Consider the following 12157-nt stretch of genomic DNA (forward strand, 5'->3'; position numbering starts at 1 on the left):
TCACTTCCTGATTTCACTAACCTGTATGCATCCTTCGTTGGCTTACTGGTCTTGGCGCGTCTATAGTGGGGGGCTATAGACTGAAAGGACCAGCGCTTGGGTTGGATAAGGTTAGCCTGGATGTTCTGGCAGCCTCCGGCCATACCTTTTCTGTCGGGCTACCTCATTAGAGTTTTGATAGCTTCAAATCTATCCTGGTCCGGCGTTGTTTTCCCAACTTAGGGCACTGAGTGCCACGTGAATCATGAACCTTTAGGGTACCATGATGCATACGGGCAGGGGTAAACACCAAATGCGTACGGTGGACGAGTAGCAAATTATGTCTTCAACAACACTGGATAATATATACATCGCTGGGAATACAATGTATTTTATGCAGCTGTATACTTGAAACAGCGTGGAAACTATAGCGCTGCGTATTTCTTATTTTCCCTTCATTTTCTTTTCTTTTCTTTTTTTTTTTTGCGGTTGCGCTAGGTCTGCGATTTATGTTTTTATACACGACATAGAGATTCAGAATACTAGGCAACCGCAAGAGCAAGCGAGGAAAGGGGCTGGAAGAGAGGAAAATGTCTCTAGATGTAGAATGTTGCGCTAGAGTCGGGAGACGACTGTAGATAGTCGGCAGAGCGTAGGCTTCTTAATGCTGGGTATGAAACCATACCCAATATCTAAGCTAGAGATAGTGGTTGTTTTGGGTCGTCCTTGTCTATCCTGTGGGAGTTCGCCGAGATAATCCGACGTGTATCCCTTCTCCCATTCTCAATGTACAACTGCAACTGACTAGAGATAACTGAATCATCTCACTGTATGAATTCGCTACAAAAACGTGTAGGAGCATTGTTCCCGTAATATTGTAATGACCGAGATCAATTTGACCAAAGAGGGTATTAAGGACAGCGTAGATACAGAGCAGTTGTCCCCTGAAATATGGACAGGGCACCAATATATTCGTGAAGTCCGTGTCATTGTGAGTAAAAGTATCTTCGTTTAATGAGGCTTGGCCAGGAACTATGAAGCCTAATATGAGTTTAGAATGTAAGGAAAAGGAAGTCCAGAGTTGACTACTCTGCTATGGATTTCAAGTCTTCGTGGCAGAAATCTGTGGAGCCATGCCTTCAGATAGGCTTTCAGAGCTACGGTTCCTGGTAAGAAAGGCAAATATACCGTGATATTTCCACGGTTGGACCGAGCCCCAAGCATTTGCCGAGTCAGTATGCCAATCCTATACCTCGGGTGGACCACGAATACTGACCCATTGAGCTAGACAGAACTTATTAATCGTCAGGTTCGTGGAGATACGCTAACGGGTACCTATTATTAACAGTAACATATTTGGAGTAACCTACATCCTGAGGGCCCGCGCAAGGACTGTTGTGCAGGGTTCCATTATTATCGACTTGTTCCATCCTGACAGAGGCTTTTCCATACGAAGAGGGAGCTATGAGGCGAAAGTACCCTGGACCCTCCTCGTAGTCTAGATATCGAGAGCACGTGGTGAGCTCATTTAGCCTTGTTACGTAAAAAGCTTCCTCGTTAACGGACAAAAACCCACCACGCAAGAATAACTTCGGTTGTGATCGAGGTTATACTTCGTAGGAACAATGTTAGAAACTTCTGAGTTAGGGAGTAGGACATTAGTTGAGAGCGAACCCCTTATAAGCTACAGTGAGCTCTGGAATCTGCTGGTATAAGTGCTTCGCCAGGCTGACTTCTTTCATTCCATATACGCAATACCCTAAAATCCTGATTTGGGGAAATTGCAGGCATATATCTAGTTCTTCACCCCAAATGAATTAGAAACCAGTGCGGTGGATCTATTTAGGCAATTATATGTTTTTTCTCTGAAAGTGTATAATAGCACATACCTGACTACTACTCAAGAGCTTTAGCTAGGAGATCCCACCTATACAACCTTTCAATAACGAAAACATATATATTGCTTTACTAAATCATGATCTTCCATTCGAAAGCCCTTAGCAACACAGAAATCGTAACAAATATATCATAGAAACTACATAAAATCTTCAGAATTGAAGTATAAGTACCCTTCATAAAAGTTCACTATAAGCAATTCAGGGCCCAGCAAACTTAATTGCTGATAAAGGAGTCCTGCTATATTAATGTTCTCCAGAGTGGGTCTGAAAGGGTCAAGATTCGACAACGCTTTAGTGGAGACGCCATGCAACAATCCCGAGCCAACCATATCTCTTCTTTGGCGCAGGTTGACCTGGTTCTCTTCCTTAACTGAGTCTTGGTATCTGCATCTCGGACTTGCGGATTTAATCTCTCGGAAAACGTGCCACGAATCCGTAAACTCTGACCTCAGTGTCTGCGACGTTATGCATACTCGAGTCAAAATATACACTGGCAAAATACCGGTACGGTAATACTTACCGAAGCAAAAGCCGAGTCCATCCTACACAGAAACAAAGGACGTGGACAGATATAGAGCATCTCAAACAATTCATAACACCGTAAAGATTCAGTGTCCCACAGGCCTCAGTTCCAAATCTTCATATCCACTGATATTGTCATTTTCGGCATATCCTCGACTACCATACGCCACCCAAAGAGCGTGCGGTCTGGACCGTGGTGGGAATGCCCACCCTCCACCGTCCTCGGTAGGACTTATAAGCCTCGTTGATGGGAAGGTATGGTACCACCGGAAGCTGAGACACGCGAAGAAGATTCCAATTATAGTGGCGCTCATGATGTCCCACCCGGCATGCATGTAGTCTGAGTAGCGGGTCGCACAGATGCAAAGGGCAAGACCAACAGGAATGGTGGCAATCAAGAGGAGATATAGAGGCGGCGCGGCTGGCCGTGAAGTTAGTGGGTATGCTGGGGGTCCGTTCCTGGTAAGTGCGGAGTGTCCGGTACGATGAGACGGCGGGATGATTGCAAATTTAGCGCAGAGCCAGAGTGAGAGATAGAGAAGGCCTGCCCAGGCGAAGGAGGAGTGTCCCGATGGGAAAGCTGCAAATCCATCTTTGATAACAGCAGCGTCTGTGTTCTGACAGATACTGGCGCGGACTAGAACTGCGGCTCCTTCGCGTCTCAGACCTAAGCCGCCGGCTAGATGGGCGGAGATGTTGGAAAGGTCGGGGTCGCATCGGGCCAGGAAATCAGGTCGAGGCTTTCCGACGATATCTTTCAGTCCTAAGACGACGAAAAAGGCGCCAGCAAGACTGAGGCACAGACCGAGCCAGCCTACATGCCATTCCCAGAGACGGCGCTTCCAGGGGCTTAATTCACGCGTTCCATGCACTGATGCGGTGATTGTCGAGGTCGGGATTAGGAGGCTGAGAACCATGATTATGACAGCCGGGACGGCTAATGCAATGATTCCAACCACGGTGATAGAGAATGTATCCGAATATAAAGGATACGATATGTTGGGATCGTCTAGGGAGAAGACATGTTGACTTCCGGTTATCTTGTACAATATGCCTCCTATTGCTGCCAGCACGCTGGAGAAAAATGACATTAGTATTAACGAAATACATAGAACGCTAATATGGAGAGACAAACATAACAACTATCCAGTCAAGAATGTACGAAGATATCGTAAGCTTCGACGTGCGGTTAGAGCCCGAGACACTGCTATGTTGATTATCAGTAGCGAATGACATAGTGATGCGAAAACAACCCGGTTTTCATAAATGGGAGACAGGATACAGAATAGGAAGAAGGTAAAGACGTCTAGACAGCTACTATAAAAGCGATCCATGGCGATACCTTGGCCCATCGCGCTAATTGTGCTTCACACCAGGCAGCAACGAAACTGGAGGGTCCATTTAATTAACATTTGTAGAGGAATAGCCTGGTCAAACTGATAGATAAGCCACATGGACAGACCACAACGGGTGACAACGAATCATGCTTTCAGCGAGAGATAATTAACGAATGTAGGATGGAGTGTGGGGATTTCTTTCGGCTATTTTTTACCCCCGTGAACTTCTAAGATTTATGGGTTGCTGATCTGATGCCTCTTTTGTTGCTGCGCCACCCAGGTAAGGGGCTCACTCTTCATCAACATCCCCAGGGAAGGCAAACGTTTAGCTTCAACCTAGCGCTTCTTGGTGAAGCTTAGCATGCCAAGCTATGGAGAGATTTATCACTAGTTCTTTGCTGGAATGTATCTGACCGAACCAAGAAATACTTAGGTAAGTCGTAATAAGACCGCAGCAGAGATTGGCGGTTATGGGAACTTTTTGCAAGAGCATCAGGTCGATGCCTAAAGTTAAATCTTAAAATTAGATACGGTCACATAAGAGACCCGATAAATTTAGGTGGAAGGCCTAAATTAATGTACGTTATAATAGGCTCTCAGCGCCTAAGCACTGTGGCCTCTTGAGAACTATTTAGTGTCTGTCTCATGCAGTGCCCCTGATACACGGGATCTGTTCTCTCCGCAGCCAAATTATTATAAATCTTTTTGGCATGCTCTGGCCGATGTGTTGACTCATAATCAATATGAACAAATGCCCGGTCGACATTCGGTAAGGTCTCAAAGTTGTTCTGCGAATCCATCACAACATCCACTTCGACAATGAGACGCCGGCCAGCATGGTTCCACCGGAAAATGAGAACAGCTCGGGTTGCAGTATGGTCGGTCATTCAAATATAGATGACCACGTTTAGGATGTCTGAGTCGGTACTGACGCCGATAAGAAGCTTGCATTCTTCAATGGACGTGCATAGCCAGAGTAACCCCATCGGGTCAATCCACCAGTGAATCTCCACCCACCAACAGGAGTCAGGATTCCGAAGCCACTAATGAACAGATCATTGCGATGGTCTTCCCACAAGATGCAGACCTGAGAGTACTTTTTCTATGAAGCTCAGCTGTACAAGAACAAACCGAATTTGACACCGAAAGCAATGCTGACCGCAATGACGAACGGAAGGTAGAAAGCTGACTATCCGCCTTGGGTAAGCTCTTGACATGAGAAGGCTATCAGGATCAGGGACACAGCCATCACGATGAAGGAGAAGTATATGTTTCCGATGTTTTCAATTCGAGCCTTGCCGGCAGGATATTGGGGTGTATTGCCCTATTTGGCAGGGCGATCGCACATCATCAAAGTGACATTTGAGACATGATCGAAGATGGAGTCTGCCATCGTAGTGAAAGGAGAGAGCTCCAATGGAGACCCTGGGCTATTATCGACCTTGCACCAGCCGGGGAGGAAATGGTTCCTCCCGAGAGTTAATAAAAGTTTCCTTCTATGGAAGCAAGTTGGAATGCCCGAATTAATGTGATCGGCCTTTGGACGTCATTATTGGGATCTAGCTCTCTTCATTGATATACCTCTGTTCATGAGATAATACTGACGAGCATTCTGGTTTTGGAGAATATGAGGATGTTAGAATAATCTTGGCAACCATGCATTACAAGGAAATATATAAATAGTAAGGCAGCCCACGCATTTGAATCAACAAACTTGGCATTGCAGCTGGAAGAAACACGACAATCGGTCCCCAATTCGTTCAGATCATATCTAAACACTCTCCCGATGTAACTCTACAAGATTGACCGCGCTATTCGATGCCCTTTCCTGGGCCCTCCTACTATACTCGACAGTATAGGTCATCGTTTGCGAGATTTTGCCACTGGTACCCGGAGCACTTGGTCTCGTGGCCTTACGTGCGTCAGATTCACCAGCAGAACCACCCATTATTCCAGGGAAGAAGCGGACCAACACGGCCCTGGCTGCTGGTAAGCACGCGCAGACCACTGCAACCTGACATTCAATGACCGACCAGACGTTTATTGGTTGTAACTCGACTATCGTGAAGCTAGTTAACCTGGGAAATGGGAGAAACAGAGGTTCGTTGCTAGTTCACATACCAGTTGGGTTCTTGTTCCAGCGGTTATACCAGAAAACAACGACTCGGAGAATTCCAACAATAGTGAGGCTGGAAGTGGGAATACTTAGCTTGGAAGAGAATAAGTATTTCAGTAATGCTGGCCACTACTCACACCAACCCCATAGCAAACATAACACCAACTCCTAGTTTCTTTCGCGCGCTGAGATTTAGTTTCATCACCTCGTACACTGGCATCGCGACCATAACAGCGTCGACTGCAATGTTGACGAAGCTATTGGCGAAGGTTGCTGCAATAAAGTCTATACATTTTCCTTGTTCCTCCTTTGCCCATCCTGTCCAAGCCAGATGGACTGGGGTGCACCGAAGACCGTCAACCAGAACCCAGGTTACTGCGATTGCGGCGTTGAGGCCGATAATAGTATATGCTGTGTAGCGAAATGCTGTCGACTGGAAAATTCGCAATAGGAATAGACACACGGAGATCTTGGCGAGGGATATCTGAATTTTGTATAACAAAACATAGATATAGAAGATCTGAGAATGAGATGAGCATTTTCCCTGAACGTTATAGGAACGACTTACCTTCATTATCTCTGTTATTTCTCCAAACGGCGTGATGTCCCAGATGTCTTTCCCGAACCCATGATGGATCACTGAATGGATTAGTTACCTGATGCTACCCATAGAAATAAACATTGCGACTAACTCGACACATTCAATGAGAATACAGTCACGGCCAACATCTTATTGGGTGTTAGAAAACCAGGCATTATTGTAGTGAAGTAGGCCAGGTAACAGTCTGACATATGCCACAATAATACTATAATCATCCCACCCCCAACTCCCACTGATACGCATATACTTAGCGCATATCCGGGTAACAAAGAGGATTGTCGCAAGGCATAACGGAATAATGAGAGCGGGATCTGCGGCGGGGCGTCCGTGATGAGTGGGGAGGTTGCACTGCTGAGACTGTAGCCGTTTGGCAGCTGTACATTGTTCAGTTTGAAGGAAGAAAGGAAAAGCCATATGGTCACATACTGAACGATTCCTTGACCGTACAATTTGTAAGAACACACTGTTCCCAAGCAGACTGATACCGATGATCGGTGCAAAGACACGTCGAATTCGTATCAACACAGGTTGAGTTATTTTGCTGCAGTGTGCTTTGCTCACAGGTGACCTGCTATGGCGTTAGGGATTGTCTTCCAAGTTCAAAGGCACCGAAGCGAACCGCGCATTGTGGAAGGACTTCTGTTGTTGTATTGGCAGCTACGACCAAGGTCGCCAACAGAAGTGAGGAGAATATCGATCCCCGAAGGGATACCATTTTGGTTCGTGTTGTAGAGGGTTGGTATGATGTAGATAATGTGATGCTACATTGCTAAATAGGGGGATGGGGAGAGATAAAATGCAGCTGCGAGATAAGCTCGAGGGGTCCAGGAAAGGCCCCTCAGAGTAATACATGTTCAGGATATAGGGTCCACTTCGCACACGACAGGCCCAAGCTTTGGCCCAAAAGCTTTTATGTTTTGCGTATGGCGAGAGTAGCTAGCCCCGGAAACTGATTGTCATCCAGGGACGATATGTGTCGGTGGATGGTACAAACTCTGGCCACTGGTTGCAGATCAGGGTCACAAACCATGGAACTTAGTTTGCGTTAGTTTTGAACACCGAGATTCTCACCCTTAGACCATCTCGTCCGGCCAAGTGTTACCCACAGCCTGACGTTTAGTTGCATAACACACCTACTTAGTGTGCTATGTGGATTGCACAGCTTCATATTACTGCCAGACGGCTATACACAGATAGTGATCTAATACGTTTGGAATAATTCCTGGAAAGTTAATATCGGTTAGCGTGAACTCACCACTCGCCCCTGCATATGTAACGAACCAGTTCAGCGATAGAAACCATTGATGTAGGCCCAGAACGTGGCAAATCCACATACCACCAGACCGGATCGACCAATTATATCCATCAAGTTGAAGGAAATCCGAGTTTAACCTCGTGTACGTGCCGATCGCTATCCGCTGTAGTCGTTCAACGCCACTCAACACATAAACCTACAGGCTGAAGGGGGACCCCCACGTAGATTGCGTCTTAGTCCCACTCAGACGGACCAGTCCTCCAGTGGATGACAGCCTCGGATGTTGACAAAATTCATTAGAACTGCCGTTGACCCACCTACAAACGGACTATTGAATTTTAGACTGGCAAATAGGCCCGGATTATAAGCTTCTTGTGCCAGCAATTTCGGCCCCACTTTCATGGGTTTTGCCAATCCCGTTTAAAGTGTAAGATAAGTCAGGATATGTATTGGGTAATGATCCACCCACAGCCAGACAAATCCACAGTCACGTTTTTAATTGGAGACACAGACAATCCCCTGCTGAACATTCTTAGCTGTGATAAACACGGAAGCATTCGAGCCATTGTATGTTTGGTGCTGGTTAGACATCGCTGTTAGACAGTATCTCCGTTAGTTAGTTGACCAAAAGAGGCCAAAGGGCAATAGGTTGAGGTAGTCGAATAAGTAATCATAAATAAGAAAGCCTGTCTATACACTCCCCAAATTCTTTCTATGAGAATGATTGCGCTACATAATTTTTTTTATTAATATGTATTGTCCTATAACTACTATTTCTGGCCGACTAGATTGCTATACAATCGAATAAATGCGCGGTATTTGTTTAAAAGTGCATACCTACTGCAAGGTTAGAAATATATGTATTTGAGATTATATTCACTCTCCAGACTTCGAGCCCGTTTCAGGTGAAGCACGAGTTAAAATGCCGGCATACAGTTATCGTCCACTTTCGTGACGTACCTCTATTCGCATACTTCAGCTATTGCCTAATAACAAAGAGACCGACCGAGTCGAATGTTGCCTAGTTGATTACTCGCTCTCAGGCACGCAGAAGTCACACCAGTACGAGGCGTTGTCCTATGTCTGGGGCAACCCGAATGATACTCAGTCAATTCTAGTCAACGGTCACTACTTTCAGGTTACGCAGAGTCTGTATACAGCGTTGCTGCATATTCGAGACGACCAGCTGGTTCGACGTTTATGGGTTGACGCAATTTGTATCAATCAAAATGATGACGATGAAAAGACCAGTCAGATTCCACTTATGAGGGATATGTACGGCTATACCTACCTAGTCCTTGTCTGGCTTGGCGATGTCGCGGATAATAGCGATGAAGCCTTTGAGACTATTCGCCTCTCCGGAGAACAGGCTCTTTACGGAAACATACCTCTGTAACAAAGCACGCCAGTGTCGGAGTCCAATAAAGCAGCATGTTTAGAATTGTTACGGCGCGGTTGGTTTCGACGCATTTGGGTAAGAATTCATCTAACGCAAGTAAGACATATTGGGAGCAGCATACTGAGAAGTTGATCTAGGTTCTTCAGGAAGTTGGGGTCGCACGAGATATCCCTATCATGTGTGGGATTGCTGAAATCCACGGGCACATCTTCTGCTTAGGCTTGAGAAATTTGAACTTGGATTTAGACGGCCAAATTCATTCTGCTCTCAATCTCATGAATGGGGCGATTGCACGTCCTAGATATATACCGAATTCACGCAATGCGCTGTCTATAGCTGAGCTTATTGACATGTACTATACTCGTGCGGCTACCAAGTTGCATGATAAGATATACGCGTTGCTGGGTTTGAGCTCCGATGACCCTAAAGCAGCTGCTCTTATTCCAAACTACACTCTACCTTGGGATACGGTGCTCCGGCAATTTGTGGCGTATATCCCCCCAAAGCAATTCCATGTGCACACTTTGCCAGAGCAGAGACTACCTTCTTGACAGGCAAAGGTTAAACTGTTGATCAATTAAAGTCAGTTCAGGGCTACAGCCCGTCTAATAGGCAATTATTGGAAATCACTTTTGTTGACACTCCTTCTGCTGTCCACTTCAAGAAATAATGGGGTTCTCGATGGGAAATTGGAGCCTCGGCAAAGCCTGTCAGAGAGGTTGACTTTGTTTACCTTTTACAGGGAGCCTCGAAGCCAAGTCTAATAAGACTTTGCGAAGGCTATCCTGCTGTTACTGTGTTTGCAGTAACGTCACAGCAGACAGGATACGCAGATCAGCGCATCTCGGATGACGGAACCATGTTGCAACTCAAACGGGCCGATCGTGCCCAGCCCAACTTTCAAACGCACATCCCTCAAAGAAAAATTAACTTGCCGCTAGATGAGAAACCCCGTGATGTCTCCCTGATTTGGAGCTGGAGATCATCTCTTCATTCCACCAGTCTTCGCATGAGCTGGGTCAGATCTCCAGGATCCCGAACCCACACGTACTAGGATCACTCCCGCTCGCAAATACCACCTTTTCGTCATCATCGCCGGAGCACGATAATACTGGGCCAGCTCCCCTGGCCATTCAATCGCCATGCAGCATCTAATTTTAAAAGTTTTATCTGTTCTAGGCGGTGATCTTTCTGGTAGCATCAATTTTGCGGATCTACTGGCTGACAAACTTCTTGAAATTCTCTTTCAACTAATATCTTGGCTGTATCTTGTTCTCATTCTACGAGCCTACGGATCTGTTTTGGGGTATCGCCTTTACGCCGTCATAGATTGGATTCAGGACTTGCATACGACGACTTGTCCAGGGTGGATTAATCGCTTTCCTCTGCCTAAGGTCGGCCCACTTGGACTTGAATTGAATCTCTTTGTACCCCCATGTCATTTTTGCTATCGGTGACGTTTTGGCTCGCGGAGTTTATGACCAAATTCGTCGACGGAGCCAGTGTCCGATTTGCGCCGTGGTTCTGTCAGAAGACTCTAACTCCCACAAGCCAACCATGGTAATTTTTTTGATGTAAATAGTACTCTAAATAGATCGGGAGAACAATGTTGTTTTCTTTATCATCACGAATCTTCGTTGTAGTCTAAAATTGTTTCGTATCCTTTTCCTTTTCATTCCCTGGCGCACTAGTGATATTTCTACCTCCGACATAAGTGAGATGATGAGGGATTTAGGGGTGGGGTGTCTAATTCAACACTTATTAAAGATAAAAATAGACATAAAAAATTAAAAAAAAAAAGTGAAGACTATTAGAAGAGAAAACAGTCACTAGTAACAAAGAGGTTTTACGCACCCTCTTGCGTCTACCTATTGCTGTCACATGTATTCTCATCCGAATTCTTCTTCGGGTGGGATTCCCCCAGGAAATGGAAGCTCAACCAAATCTTCAATGACACTACTAAATCAAGCCTGCGATGCGCGCCGAAATGAGAAAGATAATGCCTCATCTGTTTAAGTACATTGTCAGCATCAGTAAAGAGCCAAAAGCGGGGTATTAATATATTGTTCCACTAAAGGCTTTGCCGTGGACAAGGATATCAAAATCGAAAACGGTTCATGTGAAGGACACCGCTCAACGCCGTTGTCAGCATGCAGTTGAAGCAGGTGCGTCTGGGTTAATTAGCATGTTACAAATTGCACAGCCTAGCGGCATCTTGCACATTTTAATCATGCCTTTAGCAGGAAAAATTTTCGCTGCGTAGCCTGCTAGTAGAGACGGAATGGCTTGGGTCCAGACAGCATTTGCAGCGTTTGCATTGTGAATTGCTGTTTTGCTGGCATTTCAATTTTCCTACTTAGCTGTCAGGCATTTGAGGAACTCTACGAGGATCAACCAAGAGGGTATCAAAAGAGACTTTGTAAGGTAAGGAACTGTTACAGCAATATTAATGCACAAAGCATGACATTATAACACCGCTCCCTATCTAGGGCTAATATCATAATCCGACCGAATAACAACCCCACATGGCTTCAGCTCACCGCTTTCCATTTTTCTGATATTCTCCTGAATGATTTCCTTGTTCTCCTCATTGGTCTTCTTAATCCATGCTTTCTGCTCCGCCGTCAGCGGTGGTGGCAATAACGATGGATCTGGCCTCCACCACTGCTCCTGGGTCACTTTCGTTCCATCCGCTCCGCGAAACATATCTTCTATATTCTGATTAAATACGTCCCGATCGAGAAAAGCTTTAATCAATCGAGGTGGAAGACCGATGGCGTCTATCACGTCGTAGTCAATGGTCAGAGTTCGGAGGACACCATCTGTACCCATGACAAAGGCGGCGGTGCCGTCAGAGCTGGACTTTAGGTTGCGCATGATGTTGGACAATTCTTTCTGGTCAGGGTGATTATTAGGGTCGGAACCATAGCGACCGGTGGCAGTCATTCTCTCGTTTTTATTTGGAGGAATAGGTAAGGATATTGTCTGGAAATATTTCTGGAGATGGTCATGATTGATCATAAGATGGGCTCGTTTACTTTTTATATACA

At 45.7% G+C, this 12157-nt stretch overlaps 4 protein-coding genes across 4 annotated transcripts; all 4 read right to left on the reverse strand.

Moving 5' to 3' along the window:
- Positions 1-2485: 2485 nt before the first annotated feature.
- AO090103000232 (phosphatase PAP2 family protein) lies at positions 2486-3316 on the reverse strand (the record flags this gene model as incomplete). The annotated part of the gene is made up of 1 exon (XM_001826771.3): positions 2486-3316. One exon carries the CDS (start codon positions 3314-3316, stop codon positions 2486-2488), a length of 831 nt encoding a protein of 276 aa, XP_001826823.3.
- Positions 3317-4332: 1016 nt separating this feature from the next.
- AO090103000231 (uncharacterized protein) lies at positions 4333-5129 on the reverse strand (the record flags this gene model as incomplete). Its single annotated transcript, XM_023233379.1, is given in 6 exon segments — positions 4333-4598; positions 4665-4743; positions 4758-4838; positions 4878-4890; positions 4927-5060; positions 5097-5129. The coding sequence occupies 6 exon segments, from the start codon at positions 5127-5129 to the stop codon at positions 4333-4335; spliced, it is 606 nt and encodes a 201-aa protein (XP_023093869.1).
- An 856-nt stretch (positions 5130-5985) lies between these two features.
- Positions 5986-6426, reverse strand: AO090103000230 (uncharacterized protein; the record flags this gene model as incomplete). The annotated part of the gene is made up of 1 exon (XM_023233380.1): positions 5986-6426. One exon carries the CDS (start codon positions 6424-6426, stop codon positions 5986-5988), a length of 441 nt encoding a protein of 146 aa, XP_023093868.1.
- Positions 6427-11205: 4779 nt separating this feature from the next.
- AO090103000228 (uncharacterized protein) lies at positions 11206-12053 on the reverse strand (the record flags this gene model as incomplete). Its single annotated transcript, XM_023233381.1, has 2 exons — positions 11206-11278; positions 11617-12053. The coding sequence occupies 2 exons, from the start codon at positions 12051-12053 to the stop codon at positions 11206-11208; spliced, it is 510 nt and encodes a 169-aa protein (XP_023093867.1).
- Between the last annotated feature and the right edge of the window lie 104 nt (positions 12054-12157).

This window comes from Aspergillus oryzae, chromosome 8, assembly GCF_000184455.2.
Source record: "Aspergillus oryzae RIB40 DNA, chromosome 8".
Lineage (NCBI taxonomy): Eukaryota > Fungi > Ascomycota > Eurotiomycetes > Eurotiales > Aspergillaceae > Aspergillus > Aspergillus oryzae.